The following is a 23,595-nucleotide window of genomic DNA, read 5'->3' on the forward strand; positions in this document are numbered from 1 at the left end:
TTCTGTTTTATGATTAGGTTCCCAGCATACATGTGACAAAATGTGACAAAAACACAGAAGCAAAAAATAATTCCAGCTGCAAAAAAAAAAAGTCTCCCAGAAAAATGCAATATTCACAAATCAAAATGGCAGCATAACTGTTATTCTAAACTATTAAACTATTAAAGGGTGAATTAAAGGCAGTAGGCATACTTATTTACTATTAGTACTGACAACATCTTTTGTTTTGATGCTTAATGTTATACTTGTAGAGAATGTCATCTGTTTCATCCTTGTAGCATCAATTTGGCTTTAAACATTTGCTGCACAAATCAGTTAGTTTACAAAGTCAGATGGAACAGTATGAGAATAAAATCCTATAGTAGATTAACTGATACCAAAATTTACCAAAAAAACAAGTTTACAAATCGGACTAATTGAGTCTAATAGTCCTTCAGGTCCTCATTTTGGCAGTCAACTTGTTATCTACATATGATGCACACATAATACTGATTAACAAGTTAAATTAATGATAAAAGGCAACTAAACACACATTTGTTAATGCAACACATTTTTGCTGTGTTGCATTATACCACCATATAATTCCATTAATTATGGTCCAATATTGTCAATTTTCTGGTTAAAAAAAACATGCAGATTCCACATCGGTATGTATGCTGCCACTTTTCACTAATAAATAGTGTAAAAAAAACCTTTCAGCCAATGGGGTCAGCTTGTGTGCTCATATGTTGAGCAGTATGTACCTCAATGTTCTGAATGATCAATGCTTCTCTGCTTCTCTTTCTTCACTCTGTCCTGCAGAGTCTGAGGCTGGTATGGCGACGGTGAATCATTGTCTGGATGCAGCTAAAGCCTGCAATGTAGATGACACGTGCCAGAAGCTGCGCACAGAGTACGTGTCGGCCTGCATTGCCCCATCAGTGAAAGCTGGGGCTTGTAACCGCATGCGCTGCAACAAAGCGCTGCGAAAGTTCTTTGACCGTGTGCCACCTGACTACACACACGAGCTGCTGTTCTGCCCGTGTTCAGACACAGCATGCTCTGAGCGCCGGCGCCAGACCATCGTCCCTGCGTGCTCATACGAGGAAAGAGAAAAACCCAACTGCCTGTCTCAGCTGAGCAGCTGTGAGGAAGAACTTGTGTGCAAGTGAGTATTCGATCCACGTAATAGTTAGATCACTTTCATTTATTTACACTAAACAGTGATGGGTGATTTAACAGGCTTAAGTCTCACAATATCATTTTAAACAGTGGCAAACACAACCTGTGTAGGATTATAATGGCAGTTTTGGATATAATTTAGAGGCATTCAATTTTGACATGCTATCTGACACAGTCTTTAACAGTCCCACAGCCCCAGTTTCAGTTAAGGGAAGTGGTGTAGTGAATAAACATCCTTCTGCTTATTGCTTTTCAGCCATTTTGTGGTATGGGGCTGTTGAAGAAGATGTGGCACTTAACTAGTAAATTAGAGTGGAGCAGAGAGGGAGTACACTGACAGCAAAAGTCACTCCAGAAGACTCTCAGTGGAGTTGAAAATGAGAGCTCAGCTATCCCTCTCTCTCTCACACACCCTCTTCATGTCACAAACACAAACACTTTCATCTATCTCTCCTATTGATCACAATTCTACCACTCTCGGCCACAGGCATGCGCGGAACGCATCGCATCACACAGCAGTACACTTTCTGCCACAACCATTTCACTATCATACACAATCAGGACTTACAGACAAGCCCTTTAATCAATCAGCTGATTTCCGTTACTCAGTTCTTTCTCTGGAAACAATGGCAGCACTCCAGCATTTTATAAATGCCTGCCATGTGGCTGATGACAAAGAGGAGACCTAACAAATCAGAAGGTGTGTATGTGTATGCAAGTAGAGAGAGAAGCAGAGAATAGATAAGTTGGAGTACAATAATACAAAACATTCCAGCCACCTTAAATTCTTCCATGGCATCTGGTTTCGACAGGATTCAACAGAACAAAAGGCAGAGTGTAGCTTTTTGTGTGGTTAATTGGTTTTGTAGATCAAAATGACAGCTTTGTCATTGGCACATGTTTCCACTGTCTGCTTATTTGGGGGATGTTAATGCCAAGATTGAGACTGGTTTGACCCAAACTAACTCCAACTACTTCACTCAAAAGTGGGAAGAAAGAAAGAGAGAAAGTGTGTGTGTGTGTGTGTGTGTGTGGAGGAATGTACTGGCTGGTTGGATGATGGATGTGTTGTTATGATTCTCACAGATCTCGTTGGGCCCAGTTCAAGCATGACTGCCAGCCCTCAGAGCTCACTGCCAGCGGCTGCCAGCAAGAGAACTATGGGGCCTGCCTCATTGCCTACACTGGTCTGATAGGTGAGAATGTAAAATTTAAAGAGAGATTCAGTAAGACACAACAAACGCAAACAACGCTTCAGAAGAACTCACTTTAGAGGCTATTGGTTCACTAGAGCTAGGTGACTTTTACTATTAAGCCTATATTATGATGTTTAAGCAGGAAGGTACAGTCTGTGGAAGAAATTAGGAATGACAGGAACCTACAGACAGAGTTGTAGGGAAAAGCAGAGAAAAGACACATGGCCTAGTTCTTTAGCATTAAAGCAGTATGTTGTGAGGTGTGCTGTGCAGATGTTACACTTTTGTGTTCTGGGACAAAAGAAATCGATGTCTTTAAACAAGTCCATCTCAGGCCACAAAAGCACCAAAGTGCAGCACTTCCACTTTCCCCCCTTTCAGCTGTAAGTCAAGTCTCTCTCCATGCAGACAATGAGTACGACATTGGCATTTTTATTCCCCACAGAAAACGCTTTCACACATCTCACAGAGCTAGAAATGTCTAGAAAAAAAAACTTCAATCTCTAGTTGACATCCATGCAGACAATTCACTATGGATAGAAAAAAAAAAAAAGCACATACACAATGTAGTCATTTTTTCCCTCAGTCTCTGGGCCTCTCACCCACACACATCGTATAAAGGTGTGAACGTAAAGATTTTCTGAACCTTTCAGCACCCCCACAGATGGTGGTGTAGTAGATAAAGTGATTGTCTAACAATGTGTGAAATCACTGCAAACTGGGTTTCTGAAAAGAAGAGGAGTCTCTCTACAGACATGCCTGCATGCATTGATCTGGAACATTTCAGTCCAGTCAGTTAGTGGAAAACTTTACATTACAGTCTACGCAAATAAGAATATTGTGACTAACAAGAAATTGAATTTAATCACCGTTAAATCTACTTCTTTTCTCTCTTTCTGACTTCTTCTGCAGGAACCACTATCACCCCAAACTATCTGGATAACTCCACATCTAATGTGGGGCCGTGGTGCTCGTGTGCAGCCAGTGGGAATCACAGGGAGCAGTGTTATGACTTCCTTTTCCACTTCCATGACAACATCTGTCTAAGTGAGTCCCGTCTCCCTAAGAATAAAGAAATAAATATACCGAAACACAATCTTAAGTGTTGCCTGGATTTCACGTGATGAGTGACATGTTGTTCAATTTCTGATCGGGTTTCTGTTGCTAAGCATCTAGTCGTATCATTCATTTGGCACCCTTAATTCGCTAAACCTGTTTCAGAGCAGGGATTCATAACCCCGGGTAAAAAGCACTGCTAACACTGTTTCTAAACTACCAGTGTGAAACCCAGGGTTGTAAATGCAGAGTTTAGAAAATCGATAACACGTGCTGTGAAAAGCCCTCCTGTTATATCAAGTATTAGGTGTAATTCTGAAATGACAAATAAGTTAATAGTGTATATGAAAACATTACAGTTTTCCACTGCATTATGGGGGAGAATTTGGTATCAAATGGATTTCACTGATGTGACTTGACATTAATAATTATTTAGCCCTCAGGATTATGAGACTCACTAATACATCCAGAAGTTCAGGTTTGGGGTTGTTTAATCCTTGTTCCAATAACTGTAATGAAGCTGGTGAATGAATATCCGATGAATATCAGCTGGACCTGCATTCTGTTAGGCTTAAACAGCCAACAGAGGCTTTGTGTATAAAGTTTCACCCTATAAACCTGGGTGCTTAAAACCTTATGATGTTCAAAGTAGAATAATTGGTCCTGCTGTCTTGGTGGGAGGAATGCTGCTGTTTTCATCCTCCTCTGTTGATCATCTACAGACATCTATATGTTCGTGTAAACAGATGCGTAGCTGCACTTATGTTATCATGTGAGTAACAGATTTACTGTAGCTGTCTCAGAGGAAGCACTTGTTAGTCCTTGAACAAGATGTCAGCTGTTCTGTGATTGAAGGAACTCTATGTTCTAAATACTAAGCCTATGTACAGTATGTTGTTTAACTAGAAAGCAGCATTCTAAAAAAGCAGGATCACAATCAGCATTGTTTATATAACCCAGTGCTGGGACCAAATATATAACCAACAGAACACATTTTGCATTAATGTGACTACTCATTATTGTGTTATGTGTCCCCCCACCCTCTTACTTATGTATTGTTATTTATGACCAGATGAGTTATTTTATTCATTCATTCATGTTCACTTACCTCTATATCCCAGTCATGGTCAGGGTGGATCCAAAACCTATCCCAGGAACGCTGGGTAATGAGGCATAAATAGATACTCATTCTGAGACCCAAGGACAACAGCATGCAACATGCAGCCATTCAGACCTGGAAACAATTATTATTAAAATTATTATTATTATTATTATTATTATTATTATTATTATAATTATTATTATCATTATTATTATTATTATTATTTATTTAACTGAAACAATAAGCAGGGTATACATGTAAAATACATCATTTTATTTATAAATGCATAAAAATAAATTTTACATTATAAAATACTTTTTTTTAAATAAATTTCTAATTATCATTTAAACAACCAGAATCAAAAATCCAATTGAAAATGATGAAATACTCAGCAAAGAACATGTCTAATAGATGAGGGTATGTAAATTCTGATGCTAGCTAGCTAAATGTACTGTATCCTTGACTAAATTTAAACAACTCTAGCTAAAAACATAAGCTGAGAAAAAAAGATACAGGGTTTCCGTCAGGTGAATGTTTCTTGACTAAAGAAATCGCAGTGGATTTGTGATCAGGGCAGTGGTGGCTCAAGTGGTTAAGGCTCTGGACTGTTGCTCAGAGCATCGGGGTTCAAGCCTCAGCACCACCAAGCTCTGCTGTTGGGCAACTAAGCAAGGCCCTTAACCTTCTGTGCTGTATCATAGTGCTCTGACCCCAACTTCCTCAGCTGGGATATGTGAAGAAAAGAATTCCACTGTGCTGTAATGTATGTGTGGCAATAATAAAGGCTTCATGCCCTCAGTTCATCTATCCAGTCACACTGCAGCAGTAAAAATGCCCAAAAGGTTGTTGTGATGTTCAAGTGGTAGAATTAAACCAAATTTTGGCTTTTAATGGCAACCCAGACATTATGTTGCATAAAGTTAATGAATGTAATAAAGAATAAATCAGCCTTATTTTTTACAGTTAGGGTTACATGACTATTCTTTTTGCACAAGAGCATCAGTACAACAAAACAGGAACAACATTAAAGCTTTCTTAAAGTAAATCCTTAGCACAAACCTTTAAATCTAGTTCAAAAGCATCAATTATCCTTATTAATTTGTAAATGTGATGTTTCTGCTAGCTTTGGGAGTGTTCCAAACCGAAGCAGGAGATTTGTATGAACCTATGTCTATATGAATTTTCCTTTGTGATGACTTTCTAAAACTTACTCCAAACTTCATAATGAGCTCAGAACACTGTTGTTAAGGTTAAACTTGTCCGTCCTTGCAGTGACACCCAGAAACAGTGACAAAGCATTTTTCACTTGGAAGCTTTGACTCACAGCTCAGTGGCATGAAACTGTGTAGCTTGGCTGCTTGCAGTAGTGCTAACTCAGAGGCAATAGTGAGAAGTGATCACAGAGTCCAATACCAGCGCTGAGAGTTCCTGCTCTCCAGCAAGTCTCTATTTCTGACATGTCTGCTACTGTATTTTAATTGCTCCTGTGCACACTTCACTGCTCTCTCTCTCTGTCTCTCTCTCTCTCACACACACACACACACACACACAGTCAAAGGCTCTGGCTTGTGAGAGAGTGAGTGTGTATTCGCTTGAGTCTAAGCGCTGACTCTGATGTCTCAGTAATTGCACGTAATTTGGCTCCCTGCAGTAAAACTAATGGTGCAAAGAGTCAGAGAATTGCAAAGAGGAGAAAAGCAAAGATCAGCGCAGAAAGCAGCTGAGGTTTTAGCAGTTTTGAGGGAGCTTTTTATTTTTAGAGTGAAAATTTACTGAGATTGAACCTCAGTGTCCAGCTCCACCATGACGCATGCAGCTCACAGGTGTAAAAGTTAACTGGTTATCATCATCCTCATCTTCAGTGTGATGCATTATGTGACTGTACCTACTAAGATTAGTAAGTGTATTGCAGTTTTATAATATAATGTATTCAAAATCATCCTAATATCTGATTGGCTGTTTTTAGATCATTTTCTCTGCATGATACTTCAAGCATAATTCTTTATTTTATGTATTGAATGTATTGGAGTTGTGTGTGTGTGTGTGTGTGTGTTATGGGAAAGTAGATGCACGGTCTTAATACCAGTCTCTCCAGGTCATGTCTAAAATATCCGTTTTATGACATTGTCTGATCAGATGCAGGATATCTTCACAAATGTGCTTCAATTTGATTAAGCCAGAAGTTGTTTGCACCCAATTTAGTCTTCACTATGTCCCATCTGTAGCTTTGTCTCTCACCATCACACCATAACCACCTGCATAGAGGCGTCATGATGTAATACTTTACCTATATTTAGCAGGCTTGTTAGCAAACTAAAGTTAAATATCTAGTGTTGGAGGTTGTATTAGTTAAACCAATAATAAAATGATCACATTAGCCCAGTATTGTGTTAAGATAGCTGGCTAGCTCAACTAATATTGCAAACAGTCTCTATTTTACCAGAACAGCTATGCACATCATTTGAATTAGACTCTTGTAATGTTTTATTCACCACAGCTCATTTTAGCATTTCACACTCAGCTGTCAGATCACACATGCTGCATTCCCCTGCTGAACTCTGAAATGTGCAGCCATTAACTTAATAAAATAACATAACCACAAATAATGAACCAGTTTCTTTGCATGTGTGAAATCCCTCTGCGTTTCTGACCTCTCACATGTGTAGTGTTGTGCACCAGAAGAATTCACTGCAAGCATTTTCATTATGTTGCAACAAAATACTCCAGAGTGCTTACTCATTCCAGCCCTGTACTCACTCCACCTCCTGATTCCACTCACAACATTTACTTTTTTTTTTTTTATTGAGGAGCTCGGCTCATTTGTGAAATCAGGCAGTGCTATGAGGAGTAAATATCTATAGAAGCTCCTGCCATCAGTGGACAAACTCCCACGAGTTCTGCATTATGCCAGAGTGCTTGTAGTAAGTTCTGTCCATTCAGCGGCCATCTTGGCAACGCTCGCAGGCACTTATTCAGTCTCATATCTATGTGAATGGGGATACCCAAATACTAGAAACTGACATGATCTTTCAAGCATGGATTTGAAATGGCTGTTGAAATCTGACAAAAATGGCATAAATAGTCTAAAATGTTCCTGTGTCAAAGTAAGAATCTGAATTTGATATGAATGTCTTTAGCATTTCACACTCAGCTGTCAGATCACTCAAGCTGCATTCCCCTGCTGAACACTGGACGTATGACATAGGAATGTTTTTTTTTACTATTTATTTCTTCACTGCTCTACTCATATCTATCTCTATTTATAACTATTTGAAGAAAGTCCAGATTTAGTCGTATGTTTTCAAGTGCTAGGTCTGTTCCAGAATATGTGCATGTGCACTAGAAGGTTGTCTTGGCAAGCGATCACTGAGCTGAGGAGTTTACTACTGTGTGCTGTTGTAGCACCAAACTATCTGGTGTTAAATGTTATTTCTGCACAAAATCTCTGATTTATTCTAGATGAACTGAGCATGGCACAACTTAGCCAGCACTCCCTGAAAAAATGAGAAAGCACCCCATTAGAGGTCGAATGACTTCATCAGAAGTTATTTAATTAGCTGTTGATACACCTTATTAAACTCAGCATAAAGGCAGACCCTATTCATACCTTCCCATGCACACAAGACATTCTGTGCAAGAGAGACCACTTTTTCTACTGATTATTGATCTGTTGTTCATTGGCTGTGCTCTAGATATGCTGAATGCTTTATTTGGAAAACAGTCCCTCGACTGCATCCTGAGTCTGGTGTTCTTAGAGGCATGACATAGAAACACAGGTTAAACAGAGAGCTAACTGAAGCAAGACAAAATCTAAAGCACTGACTGAGATTTTTTCTGTTCTTACATCCCTCAAACCAGAAAACGCTATCCTCGCCTTTGGCAACGACACTGACTCCAAATCAGCAGCTAACCAGCCAGGATCAGCCAGTCCAAGGACCAACACTCCCAATCGACACCTAGCTACCAGTACCATAACCACTACCACCGTCTCAATTAATGCGGAAAGCCAGCAGAATATTTTCCATCCACAAATACCCACCCAGGTAAACAAATCCTCTGTCACCTGGAGATCCTGTGTGCTGCAGGTTTTGTCTCGTGTATGTGTGTGTGAGTGTATGGTTTGAGATTTATGTAGGTCAGTTCCTGCTGCGCAAGTTACTCTACTGTTGCAAGATACGTGACCAGAGGGTAAAACAGTGGGCGTGATGATAAATGAAAGGAGGTAGACAAAGTAACTGAAAAAAGAAACGAGAGGAGACAAGGCAGACAGAACAGACAGAATGTCAGTACAAACAAAAATGACATGAACAGACATGCAAACTCTTATGCATCATAGAGCTAAATGCCTTCCTCCCTCTGTGCTTCTCTGTCCCTTTTTCTCTCTCTCACACACACAGATGAACGAGAGAGACAGACTACTGAGTGACTCTACCCTCCCGTTACCTGATCTGTACGACAGCAGCCCTGGATGCACTGACCTGGCAGTGACAGCTTTTCTCCCCACCATCCTGTTGCTGGCTTTTCATTTCTAGAAACAAGCCAGCCAATCACAGCTCAGCAGCATGGAGTTGGGTTGGGACAGTGTGTAAGGCTTTTCATCAAACCCCTCTGGTGAGAAAACGGACGAGTGAATATAAGAGCACAAAATTGAGAGAACTATCCAAAAAAGACTACGACCCAAGTTTCCAGCCCACAATGTGAAGTAGTGATTTATTTTATGAGCACAGTTCTATGACTGATACTTGAGACTGAACTGCAGTAAAGCGTGTGTATACGTGTGTGTGTATGTATGTGTGTATGTCTATGTATAAAACTTTCTATGAAGGCCTGTGTTGAAAAAGAAAAAAAAAAAAAGAAAAAAAGGAACATACTTTGAAGTGCAAAAAAAAAAAAAAAAAAACTGAAATAACTTTGTGGCTTATCATATAGTCCCTAATCATTATTATTTCAATAACTATTTTTTCAGATACAGTGATTTTGGTACATCAGTATTGATGAATCAGGTCCGTTCTGCAGCATGCATTAGGGACAGAGCACAGTGACGAGTGTCTCATTCAGGAGCTAGTGTTTGTGGTGATGATGACTCTTCACAGGAAGATACTTTATGCTGATGGAATCGCAGGGATGTTTAAATAATATGACCTACTTTATTTTTGTAATGTGTGGAAAATACTCATATTTCATTAGTGATATCCTCTCGTTACAGTCATGATTTTTTGTCCTCGGTGGGTGATGTCTGCAAATTACACACCTTTGCTTTAACCTCAGACTTAATGAACTGCCATGTATTTGATCTGTTCAGTGAATTATGAGTGGAAAATCACTTTTTACTTTCAGCAAATGCTTTGTAGACCACACATGCTGGGACACAACACAAGAGTTTACACTGAACTGCTAGTTTATTCTATAAACCCATCCCCCACCTTCACAAAAACGAAACCTTCCCACAAGCTATATGTCAAATTTCTGGGATGTATGGTATAAATCAAGGAGACCAAACAGCAACACTTACTGTTCAGCTAAGCAATGAGTGGAATACATTAAACGTGTGACCAATGTGGCTATGACTGGTGTTGCTAGATGTGACAGATACACATCTCACAAATGGATCTAGTCCTGGGCTTGTCACGCACAACTGGTTTACAGAGAATTGTGTGAAATGCAAAACGACTACGAGTGATTAGAGATCCTGTGGATGAAAACACTGTGTAGATCTAAGGAGATTTCTGAGAACTTTGCAAGCAAACAGACCAGCCACAGCCACAAATCAGCCCTGGTGTGTGATCTCCAAATCCTCCGCTTACCAGCTACAACTGTCAGAAACCAGCAGCAAAGGCTAAGATGGCACATCATAAGTCAAAATTGGAACTCTGAGGATTGAAATTCTTTTCTTGTCAAATGAATCCAGGTTACTTTTGCACCATGATGCACTGCTGGAGGATCAGATTGAGAATAACATGATTCCACGGATACTTGCAGTCTGATAACGTATCATATAACACAGCTCATGTTGTTGCTGAATGGCTCCAGGAAAATGAGAGCAAATTGTTATTGCTTCAGTGGCCTACACAATCCCCAGACCTCAACAGCAAGACTGAGGCGCCACACGCTACTAGGTACTTAATGATCAGGCAACACAGTGGCATTGAGAAAGCCTTTAAAACATGCTTGTTTTTAAAGAAGATCCACAAAAATTAGTCACACAACTAACTTATATCAGATGACAGAGTCACTTCTCTCAGCATTTGGATGTCATTATCCACTTTCACACAACAGCAAAACACAAGCACTTAAAACACTTACATTCGGCTGCATGGACTCCAGGAGCCAGTGCCTGTGGACGTGGAAATCTAAAGACCATCAGCAGCCAGTGGAAAATGAAGCACAGCTCAACAAAGTGAAACCTTTTGTGTATTTGATATGCAGGAGCCATATTTCTTTACATTTTTTTTTTGCTTGCTGCAAAATTTATTGACCAATCATCTTCTTCGGACACAAAAAAGGACATGGTGTTGGCAAGTGGGCAGGGTTTGTTTAATATAATTGTAATTTCTTGAAAAATAAAGCTGCCATATGAAGATGTATGAATTGAATCAAGTGTGTTTTTAAAGTCGAGTCTCTACATTGTAAGAATAACGAAAAAAGAAGAGGGGGAAAAAGAGGTAACATCCATTTTTTGTTCTTCTTCTTCTTGTTGCTGGAGTCTAACCTTTGCATAGCTGCCTGTCTGCAGCTGGGCTGAATGTGTCTCCAGGCTATGGGTCAGCAAACACTGCTGCACTTCAGCTCTGGCCAGCAACAAACAAACACTCCAAAAAAAAAAAAAAAAAACCACACATACAGTACACACTACTGCACTGTTCTGAAACCTCCATGACAAATATATCTACCTATTCCCTTACGCACATCCTTATATACTGAAATTGTATAAATGTAGTCCTTTCTGTCTTATGTGACCTGCATGTCCATATTCCAAACCCTTGATAGTCATGTTTCCTGACTTGTATTCAGAAAGTAGCTATCTTTGGAGGAAGCATGATGGAGCATCATTTGCACACTTCAAAGAAAAAAGCTACTACTCTCCATTAGCAGGATAAGACTAAGATGTAATTTTGACCAAAGAAGCATTGCATATATCCTTTTGGATAAAGGTAGGTCCATAATTCTGTCCAGAAGTAACTCTGTGCAAAATTCAAAAAACATCAGACGGAGCAGGCTCTCTGACTGAAAAAATAAAGGCTGTCGGCTAGACTCCCAGCTTTATAGCTGAAACTGGCAGCAAGTGTGAAATTAAAAACTTCCTGTTGTCCCAGGGACAAACAAAACAGCTGTCAATGAAGCAAGAAATGTAATCAGTAACAATAAATGCCCTATTTCTTGAATATCCAGTCCCAAGACACAAATCACAAATCTTAAATAAATCACAGTGAGCACAGTGATTACGTTGGGAAACCTGCCAAAAAAACTACCTCATTGTGTAGCTACACTATATTGCCAAAAGTATTCGCTCACCCATCCAAATAATCAGAATCAGGTGTTCCAATCACTTCCATGGCCACAGGTGTATAAAATCAAGCACCTAGGCATGCAGACTGTTTTTACAAACATTTGTGAAAGAATGGGTCGCTCTCAGGAGCTCAGTGAATTCCAGCGTGGAACTGTGATAGGATGCCACCTGTGCAACAAATCCAGTCGTGAAATTTCCTCGCTCCTAAATATTCCACAGTCAACTGTCAGCTGTATTATAAGAACGTGGAAGTGTTTGGGAACGACAGCAACTCAGCCACGAAGTGGTAGGCCACGTAAACTGACGGAGCGGGGTCAGCGGATGCTGAGGCGCATAGTGCGAAGAGGTCGCCAACTTTCTGCAGAGTCAATTGCTACAGACCTCCAAACTTCATGTGGCCTTCAGATTAGCTCAAGAACAGTGCGCAGAGAGCTTCATGGAATGGGTTTCCATGGCCGAGCAGCTGCATCCAAGCCATACATCACCAAGTGCAATGCAAAGCGTCAGATGCAGTGGTGTAAAGCACGCCGCCACTGGACTCTAGAGCAGTGGAGATGCGTTCTCTGGAGTGACGAATCGCGCTTCTCCATCTGGCAATCTGATGGGTTTGGCGGTTGCCAGGAGAACGGTACTTGTCTGACTGCATTGTGCCAAGTGTAAAGTTTGGTGGAGGGGGGATTATGGTGTGGGGTTGTTTTCAGGAGCTGGGCTTGGCCCCTTAGTTCCAGTGAAAGGAACTCTGAATGCTTCATCATACCAAGACATTTTGGATGTCCAATTCCATGCTCCCAACTTTGTGGGAACAGTTTGGAGCTGGCCCCTTCCTCTTCCAACATGACTGTGCACCAGTGCACAAAGCAAGGTCCATAAAGACATGGATGACAGAGTCTGGTGTGGATGAACTTGACTGGCCTGCACAGAGTCCTGACCTCAACCCGATAGAACACCTTTGGGATGAATTAGAGCGGAGACTGAGAGCCAGGCCTTCTCGTCCAACATCAGTGTGTGACCTCACAAATGCGCTTCTGGAAGAATGGTCAAAAATTCCCATAAACACACTCCTAAACCTTGTGGACAGCCTTCCCAGAAGAGTTGAAGCTGTTATAGCTGCAAAGGGTGGACCGACGTCATATTGAACCCTATGGATTAGGAATGGGATGTCACTTAAGTTCATATGTGAGTCAAGGCAGGTGAGCGAATACTTTTGGCAATATAGTGTATATCAAACAAGCCTAGTGAGATTTCTGTTACAATTGAAAGCATAGTGTCGCGTCAAACAGTGTAACAGTACAGTTGTGGAAAATTCTGGTTGATTATGTATTATTCAGAATGTCAGTTAGCTATTACATTAACAGTAATATCACTCTGCTAGCTGCCACCTTGCTGCCTATGCTATATAACACAGTTTCTTCATTTTTGCTTTAGTACTTATTAAAGTAGCAGTAATTAATCTTTTATCATTTTACTAATTACTATAATAAACTACTATGCTGACTAAAGTATAACAAGAAGAGTCATTAATATTAAATGACCATGTAAGCAAAACCATAATGACTTGTTATGTAATTAAGATAAAAACTGTAACAACTTGCTACCCAGTTCTGGATATTAGTTACTAGTTACTATTAAATAGTAAAGGAAAATCATTGATTATATCACTTTAGAATAATGAATGCTTCTGTAATTGTAGATAATACAGTGGTTCAACTCTTTATGGTTTCAAGTGTAATGATTTAGTAGCTAATATTAAATCACCATGCAGACAAAACCATAATGAGTTACAGTAACATAATATAATCAATGTACTTACTCTTACTACTGAATGACTAGTAACTAATATCCAGAATTGGGTTACAGTTTTGTTAGCATAGTAGTGTTGAGCAGACAAACTTAATCAGATACCACACAGTGGTTCAAAATGAGATATTCAAAATAAGACATTATGGTTTTGTCATTTAATATTAGTTGCTAAATCATTACACTTTAGTCAACCTAGTAGTTTAATACAGGGATTAGTATTTATTAAAGTGGTTTGACGATGACACTTCTGAATTAAGAATTATTATTATTGTTATTATTATAGATTTTAATTAAAGATTTTTTTAAGTTAGATACTATACTGTAGATTTGCATTTTACTCTTATTTTACTTGACAGTCTACTGGGATAACACTGACATATTAACACTAACATTTTGACCTGAATGGAAACAATATTCCTATATAATTCCTTCAAAATTATACTGCATTTTTTACAGCAATAAAAACTCAGAACTGAAAAAAAAAAAAAAAACACTAAGAAATTAAACTTTATAAAGTTTCTGAGTTGTCATGGTGTGAACATTATGTCACTTCTAATAACTTCCAATAACAAAAAGTGTGGGATTTTGAATCTGGGACAGTTTTAGTTGCTAGAGGCCATTAAAATGGCTCTCCGGGAGAATTTTTAGATAGTTAGGGGGGAAAAAAGAGGTTCATTTCATTCCCTGCTTACTATTTCAATTTAAATATACACAGTCGCTTCCTAGCCGAAGTACATTCTTGTTCAAGTCACACTTCTTTACAAGAACTAACTTTAATAAGTGTCAATACCTGAAAACTAGCCTCCTGGAATTCATTATCCCGGCTAAGCTTAGAAGAACAAAAATAAATATTAAATAAATAAATAAATATTCCCTGCACATGGAGTTTTGGAATTATGTAAATGTTGTCCATTATGTACCTTTGCTGGTTGAGTAATAAGGAAGCTGCTTATAGAATAGAACACTACGTTCCCCTTCAATTCTGAAATAGTCCAGCATTTAGAGTCAGTTGCTGAGTTACTCAGGAGTTTAAGGTGTGAGTTTTTGGGCTGTCCATTAACATTTTAAAAAACCGTTTGTGTGTAGTACATGCCTCTGAGTTTGTCAACTTGTTCTCGAGTAAAGTTTTTAGGATTGTTTTTGTTTTTGTTTTTTTTCCCCCAATATTGTCTACACAAATTTGCTTGCTTGGGAATAGAAAAGGCTTCGTTCCATTTCCTGCTGTCAGCTGCAATACAATGCAACATGAAAGCAAAAGACAACTGAATAACAACAAATAAAAAAGAAAAACTAATCTGATGATATATAGTATGAATGCGAACACGGCAAGCATTGAAATAAACATCTAAGAGGAGTCAGCTATTGCCGATAGTTTGCAACATGAATAGTCTTCGCTGTAATTATCACATCAGTCATCACATTCATTTAACAAAATGACTTCCACCATCATTATTCTGCAGCAAAATAGGACTCAATCCAGCATATCCTATTGTCATGCACAGTGAAGAAGACGTTAAGAAGAAAGTATGATGTTTAGGCATGGGAGGAAAATGCTGTATCTACTGGTTGAGAGTTGCAGGAAGTGACTGGACAGCCTGTGAAATGTGTATAATGGTGTCACAAAATCACATTGTGTGTGAATTAACTGGTATGTACGCTATTATATTTTAATTTGCTACTGCTATTTGGTGATTTTTATTTTATTTTTTTGGAATTCAGTTTGAATTCTTATTTAAAGTATAAGCTACCCAAGCACTCATCTGCTATAGTTACATTTTACTACCCACTTTAAGTATATGATGTTCATAACATTAATTTATATTATTAATATGCAATCTTCAGGATGGACTTCACAGAGACAATGCAATTAATTAACATTATTATATGCATGTATATTATACACATTCCACTATTTTTACAGCCCCAAAACATAAATGTCAGCATTATGGTTACAGTGAAGTGTCAGATAGTGCTGCTCCTCAGTATTTCTCAAGGAAAACCAACTCAAGTTCAAGGTCACATACGCAGCCATTGAAACTCCACCTGATGTGGGATGACTACTGCACAACTGCCTGAATAGTGTCTCAGTCTGTAGTTACATGTGAGATCTGAATACTGATGTGTGCAATTTTCTCACTATGCTCTCAATTTACCTGCTCAGAACATCATATCAACATCTATAATATATTATTAAACACACACACACACACACCAACATCCCTTTGCCAAATTCAGATAGATTCAAATTGTACTACATTTTTGTCCAATTATGTTGCTGCAGAGCTTGCAAATCCGGGTGAACAGAGACATGTGCATTTGTCTGACAGCATCCTCTCTAAATCACACCTTTACAGCGCTGAATCTAATTGGAGCCAACTCTTCTAGAGAGGAGGCACATCGAAGCGAATGGCAGGAAGCCCAACAAACTGCTAATGAGACACACAAAATAAGCTGCATTTCTCTCAGGAATTTAGAGCAACATTGACACAAATGTCTGCAGAGGTCATGGGTAATTTGTCATAATACGGCAGAATTACATCAAGAATTGTTATGACAATCCTCGAACCCCAGGTGTTGATGGCAGGTAGCGTTAACACACAGCGTGACTTAAAAGTGTGAAGTGATGTCATATTCAGTTACTGTAAGCATAAATATTTCACAGAAGGCAAAGGCGTAAATAATACGCATTGAGGTTTCAGAAACTAAAAAGTTCAACATTAATAAAAGATAAGTAGTCTCCACAAAATAAATAAATTAACATGTGCATTTTAGGTTTGTTTAAATGTTAACAGAGTAAGCCATGACCAAGATATAAAAATATATATAAAGAAAATAAATAAAGATAAACAAGATCATGCACTCTTACTGCTGTGGCCTGGGTTTCAGGCAGGGAATCTACCCAACCACTGAAGGGTTAAATGGGGGGGGTATCATCAAGAAGGGCATCCGGTACAAAAATGACCAAAATTACAGCATGATACAAAATGTGATCATTTATTAGTCTCTGGTCATCATGAATAATTACTGGAACTTGAAGTCTCAACCAGAAATACGTCAGTTTTGGTGTTGGTCATTGTGGCAATCATTTAATTAATTAATGATAGGAACATTGGTTACTGCAATTGTTTATTTGGCTTATTATTACTAACTACACTGGACAGACTGGAAACTGTTGACACAGATAATAGAATCAGAATTTGGCACCAACAGCATGAATCCATGGGCCTAATCTGCCTGCCACTCCAGGCTGGTGGAGGTGGTGTGATGGTGTGGGGGATGTTTTTTGGCATACTCTGGCCGGTTAATACTAATCAGTCATCTCTCAAATGCCGCAATCTATTTCAGTATTATTGCTGACTATGACCACGCCTTCATAGCCACAGTTTACCATCTTCTAATGGTCACTTCCAGCATGATACTGCACCTTATCACAAAGGATCTCAAACTGGTTCCAGGAACATGACAATGAGTTGAGTTGTTCTTCAGTGGTCTTCCCAGTCATTGGATCTGAATCTAGTAGAACATCTTTGGGATGTGGAAGAGCAGGAGATTCACAGCATAAAAGTGCATCTGAAAAATCTGCAGGAATTTTGTGATGCAATCATGTCAAGATGAACCAGAATCTTAAAAGAATGCTTCCAACATGATGTGGAATTCCTGTTATGAAGAACTGAAGCGGTTTTGAGAACTAAGTTATTAATAATACAAATATTCTACTTATGTGTCTGCTGAGAGGGATTGCAATACATTAAGAAAAGGAGTCTATGGGGCATTATCTGAATGATATTTTTCAAGTGCAGAGCGTTTAACGATGGTGTTTTTGAATGATTGCAAAAATTGCAGATGTGGGAAAGATCTAAGTGAACTCTTTAATTCTGGAAACCTACTGCTGTGACACAGCAGCCTCCCTGTTCAGAGGTTAAACTAGGAATAATGAGAAGTGTCTGAAATCGAAACTTATCCAGAATAAATACTTTTCTCCTGGATTAGCATACCACTCAAGGTAAGATAGTTTTCACACCGTCACCCACACAAGTCATGGTGCACAGTTCACGTAGATTTCCTGAGGTAAAGCTCCAGTATTTTTGGAGCACTCTCATGGTGGCTAATCAGCTGAACATTCAAGCTCTGTGTATAACCCATACAGTAACACTGACACCACTGGAAGTTTCTAAAAACAAACAATCAAATCTATCTATCTATCTATCTATCTATCTATCTATCTATCTATCTATCTGTAAATAAAAGTGTGCATATACATATATACACACTTAATCTTAGATTAATTGTTTAGACAATTAAATAGGGCTTTTGAAATTCTGAAGCTGAGAAAAGATGGAAAATCAATCAGAGCCATTACAAAAGTACAAAAAGTACACTTTTACAACAATTTTCAATGTCCTAAAAAAGAAAGCAACCACTGGTGTACAACCAAATATCAAACAAATGGGCTAGGGAAAACAATAGCAGTTGATGTCAGTCATCGTGAGCGCTGCGAAGAAAAACTCAAAACCAACAGTCAGTGACATTACCAACAATCTCCACAGGACAGGGGTGAAGGCATCACAGTCCACTGTTTGAAGAAAAAAAAAAAACTTTGAGAGCAGAAATATAAAGGTCATAACACAAGATGCAAACCATTCATCAGCAGTAAGAATCAGGAAGCTAGACTGGAATTCACAAAGAAATATAGAGCCACAAAAGCTCTGGAACAAAGATTAACCTCTACCAATGTGGTGGAAAAGCCAAAGTGTGAAGAAAGAAAGGATCTGCTCATGATCCAAAACACACAAACTAATCAGTGAAGCGCTCTGGAGGTAATGTCATGGCTTGGGCTTGCATGAGTGCTTCTGGAAGAGTCACTAATCTTCACTGTTGTAACACATGATGGTAGAGCAGAATAATTTCAGACGTTTACATGAACATTTTGCCTGCTGATTTACAGAGCAATGCATCCAATCAAATTAAGCTTTCATCAGGCCATACGACAATAACCCAAGACACACTTACAAGATAACAACGGGCTTCATCAGGGGGAAGAAAGTGGAAGGTTTTAAACCGACCAAGTCAATCAAGAGAAGCGTTTCACCTACAGAAGAGGAGACTGAAGAGGGAAACTCCCCCAAAGAAACAAACAACTAAAAGTAGCTGCAGTACAAGCCTGGGAAAGCATCACAAAAGAAGAATGCAAGTTTGGTGATGTCACTGGCCTGATGCAGTTATTGCAAGCAAAAGATATACAACCAAGTAGTAAGGGTTATTTACTTGAAGTCAGTCTGTTCCAATACTTCTGCCAGATTCTAAGTTATTTACTGCAGGAAATAAAAACTGAAAGAAATTCTGATCTATCGTCTCATATTTATCTTTTCATCGTCTTCAGTGTAGGTCATCAGTACTCAACAGACTGTAGCTATGCAACAGATTCGCAACAGTCTCTGCAGTATTCACACGTTCAATAAGCTTTCAGTAGTAAGCACATAGCCAAGCCGGAACACTTTTTATTAACTTTGAATAGATTATCCACGGCCTGTATGTAGCTAGGAAACAGCCTTTCAACATATGTTTATTCACATATTCACGTCTTATCAATATACAGTATCTAGTCCATCGGAATTAAAGGAAAATTACGGTTTGAACAACTGGTTGCTTTTTTTTTAGTCTAAACATCTTTCAACATATTCTGTTTTCCCTTTGGTTAATAGTTTCCTACATTACCCACAATGCCAGCTGATTACCTATTTATACTTGGATCACAGGGAATGCAGAACATACCATTAAATGTGGTGATTTGGCGTGATTGCGAAAATGCAGATATGAGAAACCTACTGCTATTACTACTACTACTAATACATTATCTGCTGAGAGGGATTGCAATACATTAAAAAAAGGAGCCTATGGGGCATTATCTGAATGATATTTTTCAAGTGCAGAGCGTTTAACGATGGTGTTTTGGAATGATTGCAAAAAAAAAAAAAATGCAGATGTGCGAAAGATCTAAGTGAACTCTTTAATTCTGGAAACCTACTGCTGTGACACAGCAGCCTCCCTGTTCAGAGGTTAAACTAGGAATAATGAGAAGTGTCTGAAATCGAAACTTATCCAGAATAAATACTTTTCTCCTGGATTAGCATACCACTCAAGGTAAGATAGTTTTCACACCGTCACCCACACAAGTCATGGTGCACAGTTCACGTAGATTTCCTGAGGTAAAGCTCCAGTATTTTTGGAGCACTCTCATGGTGGCTAATCAGCTGAACATTCAAGCTCTGTGTATAACCCATACAGTAACACTGACACCACTGGAAGTTTCTAAAAACAGGCAAGAGATACATGATACAAGATACAAGATTCTACCTGGAAGGAAATAATAATAGTCTTCCCATTTCTTTTGATGCCCCCCCCCATAGATATAATACATAAATAAACTAGGAATAATGAGCAGTGTAACTGTAGAAGTGTATTAGTAACTCAACACCACTGTATATAATATTTAGTTAATAACAGTCACAATTCTACACTATACACAGTTTATAGGCCTGCCTTTCACTCGTGAAGACTGCGTTTGTCAGTAAAAAGGATAATAGAGTGAAAACAAGAAGAGTGATGCAGGAGAATTGTATTCATTTAGTCTGTTCAGTCCGTCATCTCCTCATCTGTATACTCTGCTCAAACAGACCCGGCACCAAAGCTTTCATGCTAATACCAACATCATTCTCGTCACATTGTGCTCTTAAACTTGGGGAGTCCACAGTGTGCAGTCTCTACTCTTTATATGTTGAGTTTCTCATTCACATGGCATTGAATGTTGCTGCGAAATGGTGAGGGGCAAAAAGGAAGATTTTTTTTTTAGCAGCTAACAAAATTTTTCTTCTATTAAACACCCTCGTAATTTTGTGCTAGTAATGCCTCCCTGTGACCTCAGCGGGGCACCGACTGAAGTTGCAATACAGCAAAAAAAAGAGGAATAATCACTAGGAGTGAATACTTTATAGAGACACTGTATGGCCTAAGTGTTTAGATTATATTAAAGAGGCCAACTTCTATTTCTAAAAAGAGAATTAATTGGCATTGCAGGCTTAGACGCTGTGGCTGTGTGCATGCCTAACCATTTGGTCTTGCTCTTAAAGTCATTAAACTTGTTTGGCAGTAAAAGTAAAAAGTCAGGACCCTTAATTTCAGCATTTATTATAGACAAAAATTCTTTCTTTATGTACATTTATAATTACAAGTTCAGTTATAATTCCCAGGATTTGTTCTACTGTTTTTTGTTGTTTTTTTTTTTTACACATCATATTTGTGCTTAATTTAAGGTTTGTTCATGGTGACATTCACTATCTTACATACAAAAAGAAGCTGCAGCGAGTTCCCACGGTAAAAGCTGGGGTTTACTCCACCTGCCAAGCAAGTCATTCAACAGAAATGGCATTCACATTAATGTTCATCGTTATGTTACAAAAAGAGTGCATCTGCTGCTACATTATACACATTAAACTATAGATCCTGATATCTACAGTGATTACTGTACAGAAAGCAGGTGGTGAGATTGAGGCGTAGGACTGGGTAAAGATCTCTTTGAGACCTGAAATAATCTGTTAATTGGCTCCCACACCAAAAGACTAGCTCCTTTCATGTCTGTGTTTTACGCTGTGTGTGTAAAAGTGAGTGTGAGAGCTTGTCATACCTAGTTTCTTACAACTTATTATTATATGCTGCCGCAAACTGCAGAAATGAGCGTCCATCTCGCTTTCCACTGAGCGGTTACTGAAGTGGACAGTCCTGTGCTCAATAGCTCTCAAGCTACTGGTGCTACTTCCTCATTCTGATTGATCTTAACATTTAATCCATCAAGGTGAAAGGCAGTTTCCCATCACAATCATAGCAGTTCTCAGTTCTGTATGATTTAGCCGTGGAAGGTCTTGTTTGGTTGCAGCAGTCTGATCGACCATAACGTTTGTGAAAGGCCTGTGTCGCGTCAATCATGGCTCAGCCATTGCAGTGGAATTGACAAGTAGGCAATCGGAGACACATAAAACCAATCTTGGTTCCATTCTGCAGCCTTGTCGCAACTCGTTATATACAAAGAGCATGACAGTGTAATACACAGAGGAATAACTGAAATGACACTTGCATGGAACAAACAAGAGAGAAATAAATGGTTTCTGCGGCTTACTTCATTAGGCTGTAATGAAGTGCAAAAGACACAAAACACGTCCGCATCTGAACATACTCTAGCGGAAAAAATTATGAGGTTTGATGGAATTCCAATCTACATGAAGAAATAAACTTCTCAATAAACTGGGATCTTAGCACACTCGGGTCTTGTAGAGAACTTTACCAGTGAAGAGGAGAACGCTCACTGAATTGAGATTTTTCCTCTAGACAACTAAAGAGAATCTAATGGGATACACTGAAAATAGGACATCCCTAAAAACTCATTTTAAAAGAATTGGACCAAATATGCACATATAAAACAGCAAACAAAAAGCTGTATGATTCCCACAGCTATGCATTTTTAATGTAATCTGCCATTTTGTCTACACTAAAACCTGCTCTTAAGCCCTAATAACAAAAAAAATAAATAAATACAACACACACATATTATAAATGTAACTGAAAGTACCTTACCACCAAGTGTGTGTGTGTGTGTGTGTGTGTGGAAAACAACAAGGTCTAAAATGGCATCTGGCATTTAAAAAAACTCTAAAAGCTGCTGCTCAGATTTAATTCGTAGCCCTTTGCCTTTACGCTCTCTCAGCTCCCTCAGGTTCTGTTTGCGTTGGAAGCTAGAATGAGTCTAAGAAATGGCATGGAGTCTCAAAGGAGATACAGAATGTGGGGTTGGGGGAGAGGAAATCAGACAGAGAACAGGGGGGAAAAATAGTGTGGGTCTAAAACACTGATAAAATGCTCCTGAGCAGGAAACAGAGCAATGATCTGTGTCAGAGACCACTGACAGTGAAAAGATGAGAATAAATTGGCTGATTTTCACAAATAGAGAAATGGCATGATGTAGTTTTACTAGGAAAATGACCCACTTCACTCTCAGACATGAAAACATGCATAAACACAACTTCAAAATCCCAGAACACAGAGATTCTACTGCATTTGGAGCCATGATTTAAGGGACACAGACACACAACCTGCCTCATGAATGACCCCAGATTGCGTTTGTTTGGCAAGTGTTTAAGGGTAGGTGTATGTATAATAGCTAGCTATGGGTTGTCTGACTGTATGTTGCCATGGAGACCATGGTGCAGCAGTGCAGGGGAACCTCCTCCTGAGCATAAAAAGGGATTAAAACAAGGAACAACAGTAATAAGTTAAATAATCACATAGCAGATATGAATAAGAAGTCCTATCTGCAGTCAGTTAGCTAGAGGTGAGAGACGGTTCCTTCTGTCTCCATCTCTCCATGTCTGTGCAACATTCCCTCGCCTACTTCGGCTTTCCTTCTCTACGTGGGTACATTTCGTGGGTTGGGAGTCTCAGTTCTCCAATCTTGCTCCACCTTTGAGTAGGTCACCTCCGCCATGTGGGTTGCGTGTGTCCGTGGCTTAGTCCTGGCGGAGGTTAAAGCTCAGGAATCGGGGAGGAAGAAGGTAAAGGTCAGATGCATGTAGCCGGCTGTGCTATTGGCTGCTGCTTACGGTTGCGCAGCCCTCCGGATTTCTCCTTATAGCACACACACAACTGCTGAGACACGTCCACCAGGGCACTCGCTACTGCCAGGCCTGAGACAGACGCAGAGGGAAAGAAAGGTGTTTATTGTGACC

At 39.1% G+C, this 23,595-nt stretch overlaps 2 protein-coding genes across 3 annotated transcripts in view; one reads left to right on the top strand and one right to left on the bottom strand.

Annotated features, from left to right (window-relative positions):
• gfra4a (GDNF family receptor alpha 4a) overlaps nt 1-11,077 on the top strand; it is an 84,837-nt gene extending 73,760 nt beyond the window's left edge. Inside the window, exons 4-8 of the mRNA XM_058378358.1 lie at nt 802-1,147; nt 2,248-2,357; nt 3,270-3,404; nt 8,374-8,558; nt 8,913-11,077. Coding sequence (XP_058234341.1) covers nt 802-1,147; nt 2,248-2,357; nt 3,270-3,404; nt 8,374-8,558; nt 8,913-9,047 — 911 coding nt within the window. The 3' untranslated portion in view covers nt 9,048-11,077. The remainder of the gene's footprint in view (nt 1-801; nt 1,148-2,247; nt 2,358-3,269; nt 3,405-8,373; nt 8,559-8,912) is intronic.
• Nucleotides 11,078-20,991: 9,914 nt separating this feature from the next.
• Nucleotides 20,992-23,595, bottom strand: part of atrn (attractin) — a 56,480-nt gene continuing 53,876 nt past the window's right edge. For both annotated transcript variants that reach the window (XM_058380617.1, XM_058380606.1), the window contains one exon: nt 20,992-23,553. In XM_058380617.1, the coding sequence (XP_058236600.1) occupies nt 23,429-23,553 (125 nt within the window). In that variant the 3' untranslated portion in view covers nt 20,992-23,428. The remainder of the gene's footprint in view (nt 23,554-23,595) is intronic.

The sequence above is a fragment of the Hemibagrus wyckioides genome, linkage group LG03 (genome assembly GCF_019097595.1).
Source record: "Hemibagrus wyckioides isolate EC202008001 linkage group LG03, SWU_Hwy_1.0, whole genome shotgun sequence".
Lineage (NCBI taxonomy): Eukaryota > Metazoa > Chordata > Actinopteri > Siluriformes > Bagridae > Hemibagrus > Hemibagrus wyckioides.